General features: G+C 39.6%; 1 protein-coding gene across 1 annotated transcript; it reads left to right on the forward strand.

Annotated features, from left to right (window-relative positions):
* LY86 (lymphocyte antigen 86) lies at positions 1 to 24,890 on the forward strand. The gene is made up of 5 exons (XM_081324203.1): positions 1 to 134; positions 15,187 to 15,273; positions 17,966 to 18,094; positions 21,733 to 21,785; positions 24,481 to 24,890. The coding sequence occupies exons 1-5, from the start codon at positions 11 to 13 to the stop codon at positions 24,562 to 24,564; spliced, it is 477 nt and encodes a 158-aa protein (XP_081180329.1). The 5' UTR covers positions 1 to 10; the 3' UTR covers positions 24,565 to 24,890.

Here is a 24,890-nt window from a genome sequence, read left to right on the forward strand (position 1 = left end):
CACAGAGATCATGAAAGCACTCAAAGTTGTTCCTGTCCTCCTTTCACTGATTTATACCGCTGCCAGCGTTACCAGATGGCCTACACACATAATCTGCAAGAACAATAATTTGGAAGTGAACTACAGAAGCTGTGGTGAGAGTTCATAGTTGTGTTTAATGTCTTACGATAACCTTGTTTTGTGCTACTGCAACAGATTGTGGAATAGACTGTTTGTTAGACATATTTGATATTTCAGGTCTTGATGAAGACTGGACTGGGGCAGTTTTCTCTTGGCACATTCCATTTCCACCGGACTAAGAAAATATTAATAAAACATGATTTTATATATAATGATAACCGAGAATAAATAATATATTATAAACCTGCTCATTTTAACCTCATCATATCTTCTCCCAGTCTAACCTTTCAAGTAATGCTTGAAGCATTTTTAGTAGAGAAGGTAAACTCTGATCTGGTGAATGGAGCTTTAATGCAGATTCACCTCACTCTAACCAATGCCTGTCCCCAAATATTCAGATTCATCTAACCAAGAGGTGGGAATCCTGATTTTTCTGTCTCCTCCCCCATCTACTTCTGTCCCTACCTGGGTAATAAAAAAGCAGTGGAGACATTTCCTCCAGTAATGCAAATCTGTTATTTTCTCTCCTTCCCCTTTTCAGTCAGCCCGAATCAGCTTTAACGTGTAACTCAGGAAGGAACCATGTTGTCAAAAGCGGGTCGCCAGGCTCCTCCATGCAGTGAGATTCTTAGACTGGCAGCATTTCCCATAGACAGTTGTTTTTTTCTAATCTGCTGGCAGAGAAAAAGAGCAGGCACCTCTGAAATGAATGGAAATGAATCTGCTTGGCATTCCTTTTTTCCAAAGCTTTCCAGCTTGACTGGCTCTGTGCCTCAGCTGCAGCACTGATGCAAAGGGGATAAAGGGAATGAGCTTCCCAGACATCTCATTCATGTGAGGCACGTGATATGAAAAGTGATCAGCGGCACACGAAAGCCCAAGTGTTGTTGTTGTTTTTTTCAAATTCATCCAAACACAAAAGCTGCCCTCTGCGAGTTTGCCTCCTTCCCTGAAGCTCAGGTACCGCTTTATACCATCATGGAAATTAAAACAAAAATGAAAAAACAGTGAGGGACACAAGGAGTAAATAAATATTTGGAATGCAATCTTTTTACTAGTCAGTTCCTAGGAGACAAAGTCAGCTTTCAATTTTTATAAGCGGATCTCCTGGAGTAGACAGGAATAGTCACAGGACAGCTTATCATTCAGGAGGCAAAATAGAGAAAGCTGCTTTTTATGAGTCAAACTATGACTTCATTTTATTTTAATGTTGTCTACTCCATCTGGCTATGTATCAGTATGTACCTGCAATCCATTTTGAGGGCTAAGCTCAGGACCCAACTCAAAATAGGAGCCATTTCTCCTGAAGAAATCAAACCTTGGTTTCATGTAGGCTGTTATATTGTTGAGAAAGAACAGATAATAGCAGATAATGTTAATGTTTTTTCCCCACAACAAACTCAGTCTGTTCATGCAGTGGGCATACACACAAGCTATTGCCTCATTTACAAGTAATAGTGACAATTACAGCTGTTAGCAGCTATTGTTTTTGCATTATTCCCTCAATATACCAGAGTTCTATATATCAACTATTTTGTCTTTAGCTGAAATGTCATGTAAGTCAAGGGAATGCAATCTTATGTTCACTGACTTGGAAACATATCTCACTGAAATTCATGGGATTATTTCTGAGGAAACATAGTTAAGCTCAATATGTACATGTTTTTGTAAAGTGTTACTAGCCAGAGTCTGTCTTCAAAAAGTTGTGGATTTTACCAATATAATAAGTTTAACTTGGAGACTCAGTGTTTCTTGTATGTAAACATACTGCAATGGGCTAGGGTTTTTTAAAGTATTTTTAAACTCTACAGATTAGGTACTGAATACATAAAATGCACAAATGGACTTTAAAGTATCATTCAATTTATTTTGTAATGTCATTTGTTCTTTTAATCAATGGGCAGTATCAAAATGACTCTAAATTATCTAAATGAAACACTGTTGGTATACTGAGTTTATATTTGATTGTTCAGCCAGACAGTGGTAGTCAAGGTGACTAGCATAATAAAAATAAAATATAGAAAACCACTTTATTTAAAAATATAATGAAAAGTGTTTGGGGTTTTCTTAATTAAAAAACCTAAATTTATACCACTTCAAAACTTTAAAACTTCAGCTTATTCACCAAAGGGAGGTCAGAAGAGAAACAGGTCCATTTGCCAGAAAGTGATAGTCAAGAGAACTTGTAAAAAAAAATCTTTAAAAAAAGCTAGAAGCTAGGCTTCCCTAATCTCCCAAGGTATTATAATTACAAGTCCTCAAATTCCCAACTGGCACAGTTACTATACTCTCAACAGTTCTGGGGAGTAGCAGACACAGATGGTTAGAAATGACAGACGGCAAATATTTCATATCTACAGTATTTCAAAATGATCTTCCAGGAAAATATGTTGCTGACCTGTTTGGGTGACTTTTTGGTGGCCAAGGACCACAGCTGACATTTCAAAGGGGGTTGAGAGCTGCAGACTAGATATGAACACTCACCAGTCATCTGAAATCAGTTGGATTTGTTGAGAAACTGGTTTTTCAAGTAGAATGTGAAAATTTCAGAGATTATACTATAATTTTCATGCCTTCCTCCCTGTCACTTATAGCATTTTTTTAGCTTCACCCAGTTAATCATTGAGGAGATTTAAAGCTTGTCTGTTCCTTTTATGTTATTTTGGCACAATAAAAGCTGGCTGGTTATAGAAGACGATATAAGTGACTAGGGTGATGGCATTCACACTATTTCTGACTCAAAACAGTGGGAAATTGAGGCTTCAACAATCATAGTCACAGGTGCTGCAAAAAGGTTGCTCATTCCTGAATTCAGTATATATATATATATATAAAGGGAACACTTAAACAACACAATGTACTGTATTTAATAGTAAAGGTAAAAGGTAAAGGTTCCCCCGCACATGCGTGCTAGTTGTTTCTGACTCTAGGGGCCGGTGCTCATCTCCATTTCAAAGCCAAAAAGCCAGCGCTTGTCCGAGGACGTCTCCGTGGTCATGTGGCCGGCATGACTAGACGCCCAAGGTGCACGGAACGCTGTTACCTTCCCACCGTAGTGGTCCCTATTTTTCTACTTGCATTTTTATGTGCTTTCGAACTGCTAGGTTGGCAGAAGCTGGGACGAGTAACAGGCGCTCACTCTGTTACGCGGCACTCGGGATTTGACCCGCCAAACTGCCGACCTTCTGATCGACAAGCTCAGCGTCCTAACCCACTGAGCCACCACGTCCCTTGTATTTAATAGTAGGATGTCTTATATATATATCCAAGCAACTTGATAAATCTGGAGCAGAAAAACCATCTATGTGAAAAAGAAAATACTTATTCCAACCCACAACTCTTACTTTCAGCTCACAAACAGTATCTGCTTCATCGCTGGTATTCTTAAGATAAGACTCTGGGGTAGAACTCCACTTAGCAGAATGAGCAGGAGGGCTTCTAATACAGCAAAGCAGGTTTCCCATATTTTGGAATTATAATGAAAGTAATAATAAAATAATAAAAAGCAATAACCATTACTAGCAGACTAGTAAACACACATTTTTTTTATAGAGAACATCCCTCTCTCTCTCTGAGGGACTGTCAGAAAATACTCCTCTGTTTGAAGGTGTGTTGAATTTGATGGGCTGTTCAAACCCCTTTAGAGATAGTTGTAGTTATGTACTGTTGTGTTGTAGCAAACATCTACCGCTTCTGGATAAAAGGTCCTCAAGCCGTCCTAACTGTTGCCACATTATCGAGTTCTTACAGGTGCATTTCGATGGCTTTCAGTACTCTGTCTGTCTGCATCATGCACTGTCAGCCTCATCTTCTCCTTCTGTCTTTCAACGCTTCAACTCTTGTGATATGTCTAAAGTATTAATTTTTTGGTTTCCCGTTCCTCATTTCTAGTTTCTAGTACTTGGTTTTCTCTAGTACTGAATGGTTGATTCCTGTGGCTGGCCAAGGAACACTAAATAACCTCTTCCAACACCTTAGGTCAAAGGAGTCAGCCTTCTTCCTCTCACTTCTAGTGCAGAGTCAATGCCTTACACTTATGCATCATAAGAAGGAATACCAAGGAGTCAAGAATTAACGTTGGTTAAAGTTACGCAATTCTCTGACCATTTTGCGCTCGCAGATCTCTCTCTCTCTCTCTCTCTACCTCCCCCTTTCTTTCTTTCTTTCTTTCTTTCTTTCTTTCTTTCTTTCTTTCTTTCTTTCTTTCTCTCTCTCTCTCTCTCTCTCTCTCTCTCTCTTTCTTTCTTTCTTTCTTTCTTTCTTTCAATAGTAGACTACAACTAGCTTCCATACACACCACTCCATAAGATAGTTAAGCTCAGTATCTAAAATTATCTAATTTTTGAAGGTGATTTTCTTTATAAAAGGGAGGGGGGTATTGGAGCTATCAGAGCTGCTCTGGTTTTCCGCATAGTGCAGGGGTAGGCAACCTTGGCTCTTTTATGACTCGTGGACTTCAGCTTCCAGAATACTTGAGCCAGCCATGCTGGCTCAGGAATTCTGGGAGTTGAAGTCCACGAGTCATAAAAGAGCCAAGGTTGCCTACCCCTGGCATAGTGACTGGTCAGCTTTATGGCAGAAAGAGAGTTGAACACACATTCCCAATTCAGTTCTCCTCTGTCCTCACTGTACTAGGCCAGTGTTCAGACTCTAGGCCAGGGATCTCCAAACCTGGGAACTTTGAGATTTGTGGGCCTCAACTCCCAGAATTTCCCAGCCATGCTGGCTGGGGAATTCTGGAAGCTGAGGTCCACAGGTTTTAAAGGTTTGGAGAGCCCTGCTTTAGAGTCATGTAGGTGAGATGCGCAACTATATAAATCGAACAAACAAACCTTTATTAGAAGGAGATTTATCACAACAGTCTTTCTCTTAAATAATTGCCTCTAAATTGAGAAACCTGTCAAGAGATACAAATAATGCCATAATGGATGCCTCTGAAAACTAGTCTGAATGTTATTCCTTGCTTTGGAAGAGCTATTTGGCAGGAGGATTTTACCCCTTTTGGAAATGTTTATAGGCTTTTCTCTCCCTTCTTTTTCTTTCCCTGTTTCGGTACCTCTCTCCGCTTGCTTCACTTCTACCCATTCTGTTCTTCCTGTCCTGTCCTGTCCCGTGTCACAATTCTCTTTTTCTTTTCCTATTTCCATCCCAATAGTTTTTCTTATTTTTGCTGTTTCCACTGGAGGGACAGACAGGAATGAAGATGAAAAAGAACATTTGTATGTTTCTCCATGTGAGTATAGTTTAGACACAGAGGGATCAATTAATGTTTCAAAAGTGATACCTTATTTTACAGGTCATTAATTATAATCACTACAGGGACGCGGTGGCTCAGTGGGTTAGGACGCTGAGCTTGTCGATCAGAAGGTCGGCAGTTTGGCGGGTCGAATCCCGAGTGCCGCGTAACAGAGTGAGCGCCTGTTACTCGTCCCAGCTTCTGCCAACCTAGCAGTTCGAAAGCACGTAAAAATGCAAGTAGAAAAATAGGGACCACTCCGGTGGGAAGGTAACAGCGTTCCGTGCGCCTTTGGCGTCTAGTCATGCCGGCCACATGACCACGGAGACGTCCTCGGACAAGCGCTGGCTCTTCGGCTTTGAAACGGAGATGAGCACCGGCCCCTAGAGTCGGAAACGACTAGCACGCATGTGCGGGGGAACCTTTACCTTTACCTTAATTATAATCACTAATTATTCATTCAGTTAATCAATTTGGTTTTGGTTTTTTTTGTCCTGGGCTTGCCCTTTTTAAAAGTGTGATTTCTGTATTGCACACACCGAGGACTGGCGTAAACTGGAGTTGGTAGTCTAGATTGACAATGCAGAACTATTGGGGATTGCTCAGAATATTTGCTTGTGATAATCATGTTAATCTCCCTGCTCTTGTTTTGGGGAGGAGCTTCTTCAATTCAGATTCATCATCTTCAGGTCATAGAGAAGTCTAAAAACAAAAAAAACAAAAACAAAAAAACCCCAAATCATACAAACCTCAATTGGTATATGCAAAGGGTCATAGAATTCAGGCTCATTAACTACTGTGACACTGACCAAGAAACAACAAACGAGGGAGCTGGTATATTTCAGATTTGTCTTTCCCAGAGGCCAAGGGCTTAGATTAAACTCTCTCATTTAACATGAAGTATCACCCAGTGCTATTTCCAGAAATCGACATCATGGCAGCAAGAAGAATATCCATAAGCTTCAAGGTCTGAAAATGGCTCCCAAATGCGTCTTTAAGAAGAATCAGCAATAAAGACAGATTAGACACCAGATGGTTCTAGAGATCATGTGAGACACAAATCAATACAGGACAACTTATAAAGCCCACAGATATCTGATGATACATAGGATGACATCAGATTACATGCAGTGGTGGGATTCAAATATGTGAACAACCGGTTCTCTGTGTGGATGCCACTTCCCAGAAGTCCATTCTGGGCCTGGGCGACAAAAAATTAGCTACTGGTTCTGCCAAAGTGGTGCAAACTGGCTGAATCCCACCACTTATTATGTGGATGTGGGTCCTACTTTGGAGAAGATCTTTAGATACTTATTTGAAGATCATACTTGTCAACATACTTGTCTATCCTTGGTGGACCATGACTGTAAATGATGGACTTTTTTCTTTTGAAAACAAATACAGAAATGTATCTTGTATTCATCCAGGCAATTGAAGGACAGTATTTAAAGTAAGCACAAAACCACACTGCAGACTTGTGGGAATTGGCAAAATTCTCAATCAAGATTAAAGGCCTATCATTAAGATCCAGATGCAAAACCACAAAATGTTTTTATTGTTTTAAAATTATTTTTATTATTTTAATTGTTTTTATAGTTTTGAAATTGTAAGCTGCTCAGAGTCATTCATTAAGATGGGGTGGCTATAGAAATTGAATAAATAAATTAAGCGGGGGTGGGGAAACAGCATACATGAACCCAATTTGTCTTTATGAGGCACATCTGTTGGGATTATTTTCTTTCTTTGTAATACTTCTAACACATGTCATCCCTACTGATTAAAATGTCTTTAAAAATGAAAAAAGATTTTTGCATTTGGTACATTAGCTCATAGACAAGTCTGTTTAGTTACAGCAACAGTCACATAATCAAACCACAGTTGTCTGTGGCAATCGTGGCTAAGTAAAGAGACACCATCATGAGTGAACGTCTTGTCCATGTGGTTCCTCCTTTTGTTATAGTCAAATTGGAATGGGGACTCTGAAAGAGAGATATCCTTGAACTCTGCAGCATGGTTACCCTGCTTGGCAGCTACCTCTTAATTTTTACTGAAGAGGTTCTCCCTAAAATGAAGAGGATCTCGGTGCAAATAAGCACTTTATAAATGTTGTACCATCTCAGACACAGAGCTGCTGCTAAGAAAATAGCATATCCAGCCCAATGCCTGAAATGGCACAGTCTTTCAGATTCAATATACTTTGATCCTCAACAGAAAATAGAAGCGGAAGCATTTGGTATGTCTATAACAGGGGACCCCAACCAGCACTGGGTACGTCTATAACAGGGGACCCCAATCAGCACTGAGCCGCGGCATGCCAGAAACTGGGCCGTGCAAACAAGCAAAGCCCCATCCATGGGATGCAGGCAGCATGCAAAATCACACCCCCTCCACTCCGCAGAAAAACCTCTCTTCACGGAACCGGTCTCTGGTGCCCAAAAGGTTGGGGGCTGCTGGCCTATAAACAATTACAGATATAGGGCTTAGTGGATTTACTGGGGTAGGGACCCTTTAGATCAGGGCTCTTCAAACTTGGCCCTTTTATGACTTGTGGACTTCAACTCCCAGAATTCCTCAGCCAACGTGCCTGGCTGAGGAATTCTGGGAGTTGAAGTTCACAAGTCATAAAAGGGCCAAGTTTGAAGACCCCTGTTTTAGATGCACTGTAGAGTACAAGTCAGAATACACCAACTCACATTACTAAGTAGAGATTTTGCCTCCAAAGTCCTGCTCTTGTGACAATTTAGAAAAGGCATGTCCAACCTATGGGCCAATGTAGCCCTGGACAACTATTAATGTGGCCCCCACAAGATTGTAAATTTTTACCATTATTTATATAAAAACATACATTAACTATATTGTACATTTTATATGTGGCTTAGACAATTCCTCAAGGCAAGCCAAAATGTTGGACATGCCTGGTTTAGAGACTAACTAAGCAAAGTCAGAGAAGAGGAATCAATTTGCTAATATCTTTACATCACACGTACATAAGCAAGATTTCCCTAAATATGCTTATAAGACTACAAGTCTCCTTTTTATTATTGTTCTTTTAATTTTAGATCTTTAAAAACACAAAAATAAAAACAAAGAAAAACGAGATTTACAAGCATTACAAGATTAAATTAAAAAAAAATCCAACTAATGCTAAACAGCGCCATATATTAAAGTAACCGATATCCACTTTTAAATTCAGGACATTATTAAAAGTTATACAATTAACAGCAGAAAGTAGAATATGACTTATAAATCATAATGAGCAATTGACAAAAAAAATTATGTCCAATCTAAGAGTTCTGTTCTTGTTTTGCAAATCAGAGACAAGCAAAGATTTTAAAGCCTTACGTTAAAATAAAGCCACATTTCACATGTAGTATAAACTCATCTTATAGAACTGTAATCCAAGCAGGATTTCTCAGTTGATTTCTGCATCAGATTTGTTTTTCAAAGGCTCTTTGAGGGAGAAAAGGAGAATTTTTTAAAAAATAAAGATGGTAGCCGCAACCATACAGTCAAAGGTTTTTCCTTTTTTATGTGTGATGCATGCAATGCACATTAAAAAGAAGCTGGGGTTCAATCTTGAAGTTACAGCCACCATCTAGTCTTTTTTTTTAATCCTTTCATGATGTCAGCACATTGACATAGTCTTCACCAGGAAACCAAGTCCGTTACTTTGGTTAGAATTACTGTATATTTATTGATAGACATTCTAGGAACAGAGTCTTGAAAACTTAAACTGTGTTTTTCCTTATATCTAAGGGACTTTGGGAAGAACCAGACTGAGTTTCTTTCTAGTGGTTTTGTTTCCCAGACTTAAGTATGCTTTTGTACATGTTGTCCTAACTATCTCTGCCTAGGTTCTCCAAGGTCATGCCTGGGTCTCTCTACCTACGGATATCCTGCCCACAAAACTTGCCCCTTGAGGCAAAAGACAAAATTGCCTTTTCAATTTCACTGTTTCAAGCTGAAACACTGGTGATAGGATACTGCCTTCTACTGTTCTCAACCAGTGTACACAAGCACACAAATAACCGTGGTATGTTGAAGTAACCAGAATAGGAAATGATGCTGCCTTTTTAAGTTGGAATATAAAGAGAGGAGAACAGAAGCAGAAGTCAGAGCTGCCAGGAACTAAGATCTCAGGGGAATTTATTTTATTCATTTATTGAAATCCAGAATTGGAACAACACTTGGTCTCAGGAGCCAATTTAATTTAATCTAATTTAAAAATAAAATAGTTTTGCATTAAAGTTTGCTGGCTTCGTGTTATTTGACTATCTTTTTTTCTGGCCTGGATTTAGAGGAAAACTGCCTCTATTATAGCAAACAATCCCCATGAGTTCTCTCACTTGTTATTTTTTTAGTCACAGCAGTATTTTCAACAGTATTATTGAAATTTTATGATTTTAAATTTACTGTAACCAATAAATAAAGTAACAGATTTCCTGTAACTGTCTTTTAAAGGAAATATGCTTTTTTTACCTTTATCTTTCTTCTTTCCATCTTGTTGGTACTTAGAGCTGCTGTTACAGAGTGGTTATTGGGATATAAAGGTTCAAGAAAGGAGCAGTCTACTTTAAGAGGCCCAGATCAGTCAGAACTCAACTAATGTTAAACTAATCCCACTGCTTCACCCTGTCCATTGATGGGGCTGTAAGTAACTTTTGTCTTAGCAAGTGAAATGTGTTTCCAGTTCTAAATTTTAAAAGTGCAGGGTATGAGTGATGACAATGAGAAGTTTAGGGAACACTGAAAGTAATTTATTTCCCTAGCTGGAATACCAGTGGTGAGAAAACATTTTAGCTGTGATTTTTTTAAAAAAAAAAATGTTTGTAATCATTTCCACACCAGGACTGTGGTTAGAATTAATTAGATTAATTAATTAATTAATTAATTAATTAGCTCTTTGGAAGCAGAAAGCACTATGAAAATGCTAAGAATCAGTTTATTGTGTGTTCATTTTCAATTCTGCTCTACTATAGCATGAACTTGGAAAAACAGGAGCTAAAACAATTTACCGCCTTCCCATTATTTAACTATTCCCAGGAGTGGAATAGGGAAAGGCCAAAAGCATTTATGTACTCTGCAGAATAATGGCCCACCACCTCCATCCCAAACTATGTGAACTCAACCAGATCAATGTCTGGAAACATATGCAATTAAATCTACTGGAGATTGTTTTCCCAAAAATAATTTAAACCAATAATTTGTTAGAAAATTATCAACTAACTATTCAAAAGCATTGAACCTGGAATGGCATAGGAATAAGAGAGAAGTCGGGGGTGGGGGGGAGAAAATGAAATGTTTCAAATGTGATTTCAATATGATGGGTGAGGCCTATTGTATTGTCATCATAGAAACATCAGATATCCATTGTGTAGGAATTCCACTACTTGGAAAAAACTTATTCAGGTAAATAGCTAAAATAGAACGTAAAGGGAAAATGGACAATTCCTTAATGCATAAAAATTAACACATTCTAGCTTTACAACTGAGGGTTGCTAAGGAGAGAAATATCAAGGTATAGTTATAATGTCAAAGACAGAGATTGTCCGGGAAATTTTAAAACATGAAAACAGCAAAACTCCAATATTATTTCTGTGAAAGTAAATCTCTAAAGATAATTCAATTGTAACAATTTTGCAGGATTGAGACTCAGTGGCCATAAGGATGCTAGATAATCTATAGAAGACCTACCCTTAACTAATTAACTTGGTGATTTGTACAGCTAAATAAATTTTGCCACAATGTCGGTCTTCATAGATAGAGATATTTTGGTAATATAGTTGAAGAAATGCTTGATGGGTCCTCAAGATTGTGCTTTGCAAAGAACTAGTATGTAAAAATGAAGGTAATAATAGTATAATAGTCAATAATAGTCAATAGTATAATAATTAAAGTTTTTGGCTGGTATCAAAGAGATTCAAGTCTAGCCTCAGCCAGTGTCAGGCATAAGTAACCAGATCCACATGTGAAGTGTTCAGGTTGACTGCTTTATTGTAGTATATCTATAATACAAGAATCTCCCCAGACTGCTTACTTTCTCTTGGAACAAGCAGATAAAGTCTCATGGAACTTTGGGGCGCTCAGTCCTAGGTCTCTGGTCACTGTGCAAGGAAGAAACTCAAGGCAAATTCCACACTTGTTTCCTCCTCCTTGTGTAGCTGGCAGATTCCCAATAGTCAAAGAGGCTCATGGGATGATTTTAACCTAGTTATAGACTTTTGGCTCAGCCAATCTAAAAAAAAAAAAAAGAGGGAGGAGTGTTCATAACCTTGAATCTCTAAAGCAAAGGCAGGATATATATCTGACAAACAAATAAATGAGATAAAATCCTATTTGAACAATTGATTCCATTTAGATTTGCAATGTAATTCAGTTCAGTCTTTCCAATCAAACTATGATCAATGCAGTTTGATTCAGATACCTGAATTGCTTTGGAAGAATCTAGCATCAGAATGCTTGATTCAATTCACATCAATTTGCTAATTCTTTTTGGAAATATTCTTCATTTTAGAGGTCCAATCAAATTGCCTTTGAATTGAATGACCAGATCAAATATTCAGCAATGGACTTTTTAAAAACACATACACACACACATACACGAAACATATGAGGGGGATTTTATAAAACAAGAAAAAGATCTAATTTGGCAAGTGGTTCTGAAAAAAAATGCATATAGAAAAATCTAGAAATTCAACAGGGCTGTGTGTTTCTCAAGTGTGGAGGGGAAATGAGAGGTTGAAGTACAGCATAATTTACTCCTGGGAAAGGAAGATAAACATTTTGACTCTGTGAGAATTCAGGATGTGTACATTTTCAGCTTGAGGACAGATTGATGGATGGGTGGATGGAACAGAGTAACTCTCTAAGCAGTAAAGTGGACACCCCCACCCCCGTGACATCTGTGCATTTTTCCTGCACAACCTATTACGCACCAGTTATTGGAACTTCTGAGACAATAAAGAGTTTTATAGTCTGTGTAGAGCATTTTCCTTTTATCAATTCATTTACCCCCACAACCCACTATTCAAACAACTGGTAAAACAGGGATGGCAGATAGGTTTGACCACATAAAACTCAGACTAACACCATCAACATCTATTATTTTAAAAAGACTATAAAATCATTATATCAACTGGCTACCCCAAGTTAGCTGCCTGCACAAGGCTCAAATTATCCAAACCAGCAGCACCATTGGAAGGAGGGGGAAAAAACAATAGCACAAACTGCAAATACACCGACTGTCAGGACCCACCCCAAACCACGTCTTAGGAAGACAAAATTCTTGGAGTCAAATCTATTCCAAAAAGAATCTTTACTATGACATGCTTGGTTGTAGGAAACGAGACAGGACTTAATATTATTCCACGAAGTAAACCCTTATAAAGAGTTCCCAGTTTAACCCCCCCTTAACCCCATTTGGTCAGTCCCCCATCCTTTATCTCGTATCATCCCTCTCGTGGGAAAAAGGAACTTAGGACCCTTCATGTTTATTGCTCTCTTCCGTGACACAAGCCAGATGCTAGCCCCCCCTTTTGTTTCCCCAGTTCAAAAGGCTTCTCCTTTCCTTTGAAATGCCTAATACCGGTTCAATACACATCTATTCTCTTCTCTTCGGGAGATGGCAGAATCCATGGAATAATGTTTGAAACATTCCATTTATGAATATGATATAAATGGATTCTGACACTGACAGCAATTTGCCATGCTCCTTTTTTTTACTCTACCCGAAAACATATCAATCAACAGAATACCAACTGCTGCACATCTGTTCCTGTTGCAGGAATACACTTGATACACTTACAGTAATCTGCACTTGAAGACTGAGTGCAGTGGCTGAAAATGCTACAAGTGGCACCTGTAGCAAAAAGTCCCCTTATAGACTTTTTTCTATATTGTACCATCTGCATGCATGAACAGACAAAAGAGAAGAAACATTTTGGTGTTGTTGTTTTTTTGCAAAGTCAAATAGTTAATCTAAAAACCAGCTGAAGGCAAAAAGGGGAACCGATAAGCACAGAAAAAGAGATGTCAAGATGTTGGTGTTACGAAATCCATTTTCTAATGGGTTTTCATAGCCTACTTATGACATCTCAGTGACAACGGGGTTGCAAAATAATCGCCGAAAGTGTTTAAGAAGCAAAAAAATATTAAGCAATGTTCAGTTACCGTATCAGGATAAAACAAAAAGAAAAGTGATTTTGACAGATAGGGAAGAAAGCACAAAGGGTTCTATTCCTGTTTCCTTATAATGCTATCTTCCTTGTTGCCCATGGCTTTTGTTTTGATAATCAGAGCATAAACTTTTATTAAAATAGTTCTTACGGGGAAACTGCATCTATTGGTGTGATCACAAAAATATATATTTTAAAGGCATAAAGAAAACTTTTGGTGCATAAAGTTATATGTGCTAGGTTTGTTTTCAACTATGAAATGAATACGTTGTAAGATACAGGGCTCTTTCTCTCCATTCATCCTACGTGCCCTGTAGCCACAGAAACATTCTGAACGAAACAAGGCTACTGGTGCTGCAAAATTTACCTACACTGTCTGCTATGTATTGAGGTTTGGGAAACATCTATTCACATGTATAGTGGGAACTAACAGTTCCCCTGCATTTGTATTGAACTCTAACAGTTTTGGCGGGAGCCAAAGTGGCGGGATTGTTGGGTTCAATCTGATTGGTTGTATGAAGGTATATAAGAATGCATGTACACCCTAACCCCTTAGTACAGATATGACTGCCAATAAAGCAACTGTTCATTTTTTTTTTAAATTTTAATTCCATTTATATCCCGCCCTTCTCCGAAGACTCAGGGCGGCTTACAAGCTTAGCAGTAGCCTTCATTCTATGTATATGCCTGCTTATTAGGGCTTTCACACACACACACCCCAAGCGGCATTATTACAAAGTCAGCTTAATTGCCCCCAACAATCTGGGTCCTCATTTTACCTACCTCGGAAGGATGGAAGGCTGAGTCAACCTTGAGCCTGGTGGGATGCGAACCTGCACTAATTGCAGGCAGCTGGTGTTACTTAAGGAGGCATTAGCCCACTGCTCCACCAAGGCTAATGTACTCATCTGCCTGGCGTCTTCACTACGCTTCAGAACCCGATACACAATACTGTCCATGTGCAAAGGGGAATGCCACAGCACACTTTGACACTATATGTTCTGTGGACAAGTCTGCTAAAATTAAATATAGCATCTATTTCTCCTCAGAATAACAAAGAAGAAAAACTACAAAAATTTATAAATATAAAATTATTCCGCGTAAGGGACTCAGAGGAATTTCTGCTATAAGGTAGCGTAAAAAAAACCAACACGGTGTGATTGATCTATGAGACTGATACTTAAAGGGAGGTCTGAGAAAGCCAACTATCCCTGGAGGGTCTGCCAAAAAGAAATTGAGGAAGAGCTTGGAAAGTTGGAGGATACCTTTGGTGGTCCAATCACATCCTGAAGAAGCAAGGTGCTTCCTGTTTAAATTTCAATAGTGGCATTGCAGAAGTGGCACTTCAGGGCAAGCTGCAAAGAGAAGTCTGGTCCTCCACATTTGCTTCTACTCAGGAAGCTCGATTGCTTAATCAAGTTATGGTGTCAAAAGGACAAGGACCACAAGCTTTGAATTTCCTTCCCTGTTGAATCTCCCAGGCAGAAAGCAGAGTGATCAACAGAGATCACGTCCGCAGGAACTGTGAAGATAATTGAATTGAAAACAAGTTTAAGAAATATCTTTCTGATGTTTTGTTATCTATACTATTATAGTTCTTATTTAGGCTACAGTAAAATCAATCACTTGTGATTTGCATCTTATTTTTCTTTGCAGATCCTCTGCAAGATATTGCTTTGAGTGTTGACAGTTGCTCCTATGTAGCCGGCAGAGATGTGAACATCCGATTAGCAACTGTTTTAAGTAAGTATAGCAATTCACTGCTCTGTAGTGCTGAATCACAGTACAAGTGGGCAATTGTTCAATGGTTCAGAGAATGCTTTGTTTCCTAAATTAAAATTATCAGCTACAAATTATTCATTTTATTATTAGATTTAGGTCCTGCCTGGCTCCAAAGCAATTCTGTGCAGCTCACAAAATCAAAGAGAAAACGGAATAAAAACCCAGTACTATACAAATAAGCATAGGACATCCAATTGCTCCATACAAACATGAATGAAAACCTCATTCATCAAGGGGCCCCAATTCACCCTAACGCAAAGCCTGGGGGAAGAGTCAGGTCTTCCTGCCTTCTGGAATGTGATCATGGTGAAACCAAATGATCCAGCTGTGTGTGTGTCTCATTCCAGAGGGCAGGTAATGCAATAGAGAAGGCACCCTTCCTGGGTCCTAATAGATGCCATTGTTTAATCCAAGGGATGTGGAGCACACCAACTCTGCCATCCTGCACTGGCCAAGCAGAAACTATGGGATATTTGTGTTGCTAAGTAAGCTTACTTTTGGAAAGGTGTAGACTGATGGTCACCCTGAAATTTCTTATCAGATATGCATTTCTAAAAAGCTTATAACTGCCTCATATGTTACAGTAGATGTATCCTCATTTGCTGATTACTTAACCGAGTAACTCAGTACAGGACTTAAGATGAATTAACATTACATGACTTATTATTAAGGACATTTCTGAAAGGAAAGCTGTGCCAAAAGCTATTTTCAGAAGCAACACCGATGTCAGCAGTGAATATTTTCCTAGATTCCCTGTGGCACTTCATGGGCATGATTTTGCAGCTATGTCACTGTATGGTAGAGGAGGACAACTCCCATCAGATCCCCTCAAGATGGCCAAGTTGTAGGATAATGAGGTTCAAAGCTCAACTGATCTGGAAGTTCACAGACTGCTCTCCTTTGGTATAAGCCAGGGCTGCAGATATGACCTAGCAATATTCTTTTTGTAGAGCTTTTCCCCAAGCTCTAAGCTAGAAAGGCTTTAAAGCAGGGGTCTTCAAACTTGGCCCTTTTATGACTTGTGGACTTCAACTCCCAGGATTCCTCAGCCAGGCATGCTGGCTGAGGAATTCTGGGAGTTGAAGTCCACAAGTCATAAAAGGGCCAAGTTTCAAAACCCCAGCTTTAAAGGATACAGTGGCAACCTTAAGACTCGCAGAGGTTTAGGGAACCCATGTCCCTCATTAAAACACCTGAAACCCCTTCCTCAAACTGTCCAGCCCTACTTATTTTTGGAGTTCAACAAACTATGCAAACTCAGGGCTTACATGGATGTTGTACATCCCGCATGTAGGATAACAATATTCTTTAGGGGAGGAAGAAATCTGTACAATTGTGATGCTGATGTCAGAGGTACAGTTGGACAGAAAGAGCCAGTTGCACATTGCCCCTAACATTGTTTGCAACCAATTCAGTCTCTTATAATCTAAAATTATAAGATTAATTAATCTAAAATTAATCTAATTTTAGATTAATTAATCTAAAATTAATGTTAAAAAGAGCCTTCGTGGAGCAGTGGGCTAATGCCTCCTTAAGTAACACCAGCTGCCTGCAATTAGTGCAGGTTCGCATCCCACCAGGCTCAAGGTTGACTCAGCCTTCCATCCTTCCGAGGTAGGTAAAATGAGGACCCAGATTGTTGGGGGCAATAAGCTAACTTTGTAATAATGCCGCTTGGGGGCCCCCTGAAAGCCCTAATAAGCAGGCATATACATAGAATGAAGGCTATTGCTAAGCACATTGATTTGTGCTTAGATTGTAAGCCGCCCTGAGTCTTCGGAGACGGGCGGGATATAAATGGGATTAAAAAATATATATTAAAGTCTATTTTTACTAATTTGTTCACTTAAACCAGGTTTTGAAAGGTGACTAGGATTTGGATAAACAGATATTTTTTTACACAATGTATAATTAAACTGGAATTTGCTATACTGAATATGATATGGGCTACAGGCATGACTGGCTTCAAGAAAAGATTATGCCAATTCATAGAAGTCATAGGGTTCAATGGTTACTAGTCTTCCTGGTAGTGTGACTGCCTCTAAAGGCAGTGGTGGGATTCAAATATGTGAACAACTGGTTCTCTGTGTGGATGCCACTTCCGGATGTCCATTCTGGGCCTGAGCAACAAAAAAATAACTACCGATTCTGCTGAAGTGGTGCAAAGTGGCTAAATCCCACCACTGGATTAAGGCCATCTACAGGGAAACTGATTTTTTTAGATCTAGCCATGCCTCCTATCTTGACTTGCCAGATTTCAGTTTTGTTCAACTTTGGTCTTGCAAGAATTAAATAGGTTAGTATTTAGTATAAGTAGTTAGTATTTAGTATAAGCCAGTCTGAACCACACTATAATTTTGTCCCAAGCATGAAACTTACTAAGGATGGATTTTGTGTTTGTTAAATCAAAGCCAAACTCCCTCTACATCCAATGTAGATATTTGTCTCGAGTAATTGAGTGTAAGTTGGAATGTCCACTTACTTTAAATTTGGGGATTTACAATAGGTGAGACATATTGTATAAACCACATTTTACACACGTGTGAATTATCTCTCTCTCTCTCTCTCCCTTTATGAAAACTAAAGTAGCACAGTGACAAGGCCTTGTTCTTGTGTACTTCCTAATAAGATTCATACTATATCTATTCTACAGGGCACGCCATCAATGAACTCACTGTGGATCTCAGTGCTACACTTAATGGACATATTGTACCACTTTACAGCAAACAACTTTGTGAACGAAATCGGCCCCAGTTTCAATACTGTGGAAAGAAGAAAGGAGGTATTTTTTTTCATACAACAGCACTGACCCTGCTGAGCTTTTTCCAGATCAGCCAAAGTTGGAAAAGTTCTGTTCTCTTTTCTGCAGGATGTGTGCTACTTCTTATCTCCTACTTGATTTGTTGCCCCAAATCAAATGAAAAAAAGTAGGAGTGGGGAACTCAGATGCTTATCTCTGATTAAAAAAAATAGCCATAACCCCCAAAAGGCTTTATAAACAGATTTAGGAATTTTGGTTAGGAATTAGAGGTCTCTTTCTTGGTAAAACAGCTGATTAATACCACCTGTTCTGCTCTGTTTTGCACATATGAATACATAGATAGTGAAGCAAATGTGAAATGAGCATCAGTCATAGTTGTTGTTGTTGTTAGCTGCGAAGTCGTGTCCGACCCATCGCGACCCTATGGACAACGATCCTCCAGGCCTTCCTATCCTCTACCATCTTCTGGAGTCCATTTAAGCTGACGCCTGCTGCTTCAGTGACTCCATCCAGCCACCTCATTCTCTGTCCTCCCCTTCTTCTATTGCCCTCAATCTTTCCCAGCATTAGGCTCTTCTCCAGTGAGTCCTTTCTTCTCATTAGGTGGCCAAAGTATTTGAGTTTTAGCTTCAGGATCTGGCCTTCTAAAGAGCAGTCAGGGTTGATTTCCTCTAGGACTGACCAGTTTGATCACCTTGCAGTCCAAGGGATTCGCAGGAGTCTTCTCCAACACCATAGTTCAAAGGCCTCAATTCTTTGGCGCTCAGCCTTTCTTATGGTCCAACTTTCACTGCCATACATTGCAACTGGAAAGCCCATAGCCTTGACTATACGCACTTTTGTTGACAGGGTGATGTCTCTGCTTTTTAGTGTGCTGTCTAGATTTGCCATGGCTTTCCTCCCCAGGAGCAAGCGTCTTTTAATTTCTTGGCTGCAGTCCCCATCTGCAGTGATCTTGGAGCCCAGGAAAATAAAATCTGTCACTACCTCTATTTCTTCCCCATCTATTTGCCAGGAATTGAGAGGGCCGGATGCCATGATCTTGGTTTTCTTAATGTTAAGTTTCAATCAGTCATAGTACAATAAGCTAATCAAAGAGATTCAAAGGTATCTTAAGTCTTCCATGTTGACATCCTAATCAGAATTATAATCATAAATACAGAGCTGTGAGTTTCATGCTGATGCCACAATCCATCCATTAAGATGTGTGCTCTGAGGATTTGCTGGAGCAATTTTTATGTAGCTCAAAGATATCAGACAGTAATAACCAAATGCCACCTAAGCATGCAATCATGCAAATTATGGAGATGAGACTGATGACAAACTTAAATTCTCACATGCTCACAAATCTCCCTGACATCTACCTGATTTTGAGGAAGTACTTAATAAAAACCTGTGGAAAATTCAAGAGAAAGAAGGGTAAATCTATTGCAGAAGCCACACAAACAGTTCCTTCTGCAGACAAGTAGAAAACCAAGTTCTTTTATTATTGCTTGCTTGTTTATTCAACTTAAATAGCCATCCATCTCAGATACGTGACCCTAAATAGCTTATAAAGTTTTTTTAAAAAACAGCAAACCACATAAGTGCAAAAACAGTAAAAACAGAAATACTGTAACTATTAAAACCATTAAAAAATATTATCAACGGGAACACTCAGTAAACTCACTAACAATGCAACCCCTTTGCAGGCATCATGCCATTGCTACCAGATGCCCAGGTCAGATGGCAGAGTTACGTCTCCAGGTTCTTCTGAAAGGCCAGTCATGTCAGCACCATCCTGAAGAAGGAATGTTCCAGAAGGGGATTGCCATACAGAAAAGGCTCTCCTCCTGGTCCCATCAGATATATTCCTTTATGGATGGGTTAGGAATCAGGGGTAGGGAACCTTGACTCTTTTATGACTTGTAGACTTCAAATCCCAGAATTCCTGAGTCAGCATGGCTGGTTCAGGAATTCTGGGTATTGAAGTCCACAAGTCATAAAAGAGCCAAGGTTCACTACCCCTAGGTTAGGTGCAACCTGACTTTTGCTTTTAGGACCTGTTGGAATGGCTAGATGTGATGAGAGAGAGAGAGAGAGAGAGAGAGAGAGAGAGAGAGAGAGAGAGAGAGAGAGAGAGAGAGAGAGAGAGAGAGAGAGAGAGAGAGAGAGAGAGAGAGAGAGAGAGAGAGAGAGAGAGAGACGTAGGATTGAAATTGCTGAATATCCTGAGTTGGGATCTTTTATAGAACAAGTGTGCCTAGGTAGAGCTTAGTAGCATTCACCGTGGTAACCTTTAAACCATTTATATGGATTGGGGTTAGGCGCACTCTCAAATGGCTATTCTACTCCTTTCTGAGTGGGTAGTTCTAACTGACAGTCCTGGAGGTGGGGCAGTCCAATACCTGGTCACTCCACTCCTTCAAAATCCAGAGATTGTGAGTTCTAGTCCCACTTTGGGCACAAAACCATCTGGCCAGTCTGCCTCTCTCAGCCCTAGGCCAAGAAAACTGCAAGAACTTGTCCAGGTAGTCGCTAAGAATCTGACACGATTGAAGGGAAGGGGGGGAAAAATATCACCAATATATGGAAGATACCCAGTTATATATTATCACCAATGAGCCATAGCAGAGGTGATTACTTGAAGTCTACAGACTGTGAGCAATTGAGTGGGACAAAACAAGCTTAGACTAAATTCCAGCAAAAGGGGATTACTGTTTGTATTTAGGCTGTCTTCTGGAAAGGGTCACAGTCCTCCTGAAAGAGCAGGTTTATGGCTTGATTCATCTCCTGGACTTATGGCTCTCCTCGGGCAGCAGGTAGAAGCCATAGCTAGGGGGCATCATTTCCCAGCTTCAACTGGTGCATCCGTTATAGTTTGCTTGGACTGGAAAGTCTTACAACAGAGATATTTGCCCTTCTACCATGTGATTAGGGATGCGGTGGCTCAGTGGGTTAGGACGCTGAGCTTGTCGATCAGAAGATTACCTCAATGGTAATCCAGACATTGTAGAATAGCTCCCCAAAGTTGTTTTGGCCTCACACTGTTAAGAGACAAAAAGTATTCTCTTGAAATGGACACTCGGGCAATGGTGGTGGAATTAAGCAGCTTTTTTGTTTCGTTAAGACTTTGTTGACTTCAGTTGTGATTCATGTTTTAAGTTATGATCTAGCACATTGGATTGGAAGGATTGGAAAGATTTATTGTGATTGGGTGGTCTACATAATAAAGAAATAAATGCAAAGAATACATGTTCTCAGTGATTTCGGTCCTGACTTATTGCAATGTTGTCTGTTAGAGGTGGGCTACTGGCTACAATTTTGAAAAACAAACAAACCACTGTAAATAGAAACATTATTTGTTAACAAATAATATTATTAACCTTTAAACCATACACAAAGAGTCAGGTATAGTATTGTTACAAAATTCAGCAGCTCATTATTGCAGAGACCTGAAGATGGTGTGCCAAGTCTATATTAGAATAGTTATGTTGCATCTAAGTTAATTATTGAGCAGGGATCTGATTCTTGGTTTCCATCCAATAGAATGATGGTGTTTCTCTGCGTATGCATGTCGTGTATTTTAATCATAGAGGTTATTCGTGGCATTCATTGTATAAAATAGTTTCTGTCTCAACCAGTTTTCTTGCTCATCACTGGAAATGTTTGTTTTGCAGAATATATTTATTACTCAGGGCCTGTCTCCCTGAACGTGGAGAACATCCCACAAGTAAGTTTTTCTAAATTTTGTGAAGGAAAAATGTCCTTTGTCAAATGTCTAATAGATGCAGTAATACTATTTTTGTAAAGGAATTTACTGGAGAAGTAAGACATGTTAAAGAGGAATGTGGTTGTCGCAACATTATCTAGTAAAATGTCGTGTTTAAGGATCATGTATTCTCATATGACAACCTGGGACCAATTGATATTACTGCTTGACAACTGCGCAGGATAGAGGTATACAGCCTGACTCCCAGGGTTATTTGAGTACACTAGAGATAACTGTTGCTACAGTACATTATAATTTCTAATGTGACAGACAAAGATAATAAAAACAGCAGAGGAGAATCATTAACAATTTTAAGCTCTCATTAAGTTTCAATGTAAATCAAATCAAATGTAGATCATATCCAGGCAAATTGTGAAGTGTAGCTCCATGTGCAGCACTCAATGACAAGTAGAATTTTTGACTTGAAAAAAGGAAGATTGGTTGTAATTTTATATGGCCATAATAAGAACAGAAGCCAGACTAAAGAAAATTTTGTTTGATCAGCAGACCTCTTCCTAAAGGTAAAGGTAAAGGTTCCCCTGCACATGCGTGCTAGTCGTTTCCAACTCTAGGGACCGGTGCTCATCTCCATTTCAAAGCCGAAGAGCCAGCGCTTGTCCGAGGACGTCTCCGTGGTCATGTGGCCAGCATGACTAGACGCCAAAGGCGCACGGAACGCTGTTACCTTCCCACCGTAGTGGTCCCTATTTTTCTACTTGCATTTTTACGTGCTGTCGAACTGCTAGGTTGGCAGAAGCTGGGACGAGTAACAGGCGCTCACTCTGCTACGCGGTACTCGGGATTTGACCGGCCAAACTGCCAACCTTCTGATCGACAAGCTCAGCGTCCTAACCCACTGAGCCACCGCGTCCCTTGACCTCTTCCTAGGAGATCACTAAAAGCGTACAAGCAAATGATTTTTCATTTAATTATTATTATTATTATTATTATTATTATTATTATTATTATTATTATTATTATTATTATTATTATTATTATTATTATTATTATTATTCACACCTGGAATACTGTATCCGCATTACAAAAGAAATGTTGAGACTTTGGAAAAATGCAAATCAACTGAGATGATTAAAGGCCTGGAGACTAAAACATATGAAGAACGATTGCGGGGTTTGGGTTTGGCTAGTCTAGAGAAAAGAAGGACTAGGGGGGACATGATAGCAGTATTCCAGTATTTAAAAGGCTGCCACAAAGAGGAGGGGGTCAATTTATTTTCCAAAGCACCAGAGGGCAGGACAAGAAACAATCAATGGAAACTAATCAAGGAGAGAAGCAACCTGAAATTAAGGAGAAATTTCCTAACAGTGAAAACAATTAACCAGTGGAACAGCTTTTGCCTTCAGAAGTTGTGGGTGCTTCATTCTGGGAGGTTTTTAAAAACAGACTAGACAGTCACTTGTCTGAAATGGTATATGATCTTTTGCTTGAGCAGGGGGCTGGACTAGAAGACCTCCGAGACATCTTTCAGCTCTACTCTATTCTGATTCTGTTTTAACTCTCTAATGCAGACATGTCAAACACAAGGCCAGATCCGGCCCGCGAAGTGGTTTCATGCGGCCAATGAAGCCATCCTGGAAACAGTGAGGGAACGGCCCCCACGGCCTTGGCCCTGGCCCAGAGATCCTCCTTCTGCCAGAGACCCTCAGATCTGTCCCACTCCTGCCCAGGCCCCCATAGGCACCCTTGATGCGAACGATGTAGAGCTGGCCATGCCCACCCAGTAGGCCATACACACTCTAGCCACGCCCACCCAGTAGGCCACGCCCACCCTGGCCATACCCACCCGGCCCCCTGAGGGCAACCGCAATGCTGATGCGGCCCTCAATGAAATTGAGTTTGACACCCCTGCTCTAATGCAATTGTGGAGAACTTGTGTTGTGGAGAACAAGTCCTAGCAGTGACAACTAGCATGCCAAGTAATAAGGGATGCTGGGAAGTTTAGTCCAGCAGCATTTAGAGGACTTCCTGTTCTGTCGTGCCCTAATAAGTGATGGGAGTTAATTTTGAAATACAGGCAATGAAAAATAAAACCAGAAGAATTATGTTTGTAATAAAACTTATGCAGACTGATGCTTGTTTGAAATTAAACATATAAAATGATCAACTTTATTTAGGAAAGTATGATACAAGAAAGGAGAGAGAGGAAAAATGCAGGAAGTGCATGTGTCACCTTGCTAGTTGTAATTAATTACCCCAACAGCCCCCACATTATCCTGGTATGCTAAGGTTTATAAAGTGCAGAAAACCAGCAGATACAAATAATGAATCTTCAGACCACAGGATCCTCAGATCCCTTTGCTAAAGCAAATAACCTGGTCTTCCTTTTGCCTGTGAATGTATTGCTTGGAGCCTTCAAGGGATTATACTGTAGCAGCATGAGGAAGAGAGCATTTTTGCCCAGTTAAAACGATCTCATCTTATTGGTCTTTCACAAGGCATTAGAAAGTCTTACTTCCCAGTTTATTTCAATGCCAGCCTCAGCTGCAGGATTCCTTTTGACAATTGCCACGTATTAAATTGTTCTGACTAACTCAAAGCAACAGCCACAGTAACATTCTGGAAGAGAAGTGGTAGTCTCCATGAATTAATTAATTAATTCCTTCAGAACATATTCCTTCTTTTCTTTTTCTTACAGGGAGAATTTAATTTAACAGCTCAGCTCTTCAACGAAGACCATCACACAATTATTTGTGCTGATTTTTACATCAGTAATCAGTGAGAAGTTGCTGTTTGTTGCTTTTCAAGCTGGCATTGCCTAGACCAGTGCTTCCCAAACTGTTTCATTCATTACATAAGACCACTTATTAAAAAAAAAATCTTATTGAACTTTGAGGACCAGCTGTTAAGTCCTTTCCTTCAGCATCATCGTAACTTCGAACGGTCACTGAAGGAATGGACATAACTCGAGGACTACCATACCATAAAAGCAGTATCATCAAATGAACTTCATGTTATTTCAACAGATTACCATTTGCAATGTCATCCATTTTTGTCTTAATAGGAATACTTTGGGAGATTTTTGAATAAATTTTAGTACACATGCCA

The sequence above is a fragment of the Vipera berus genome, assembly GCF_964194415.1.
Source record: "Vipera berus genome assembly, chromosome: 3".
Classification (NCBI taxonomy): domain Eukaryota; kingdom Metazoa; phylum Chordata; class Lepidosauria; order Squamata; family Viperidae; genus Vipera; species Vipera berus.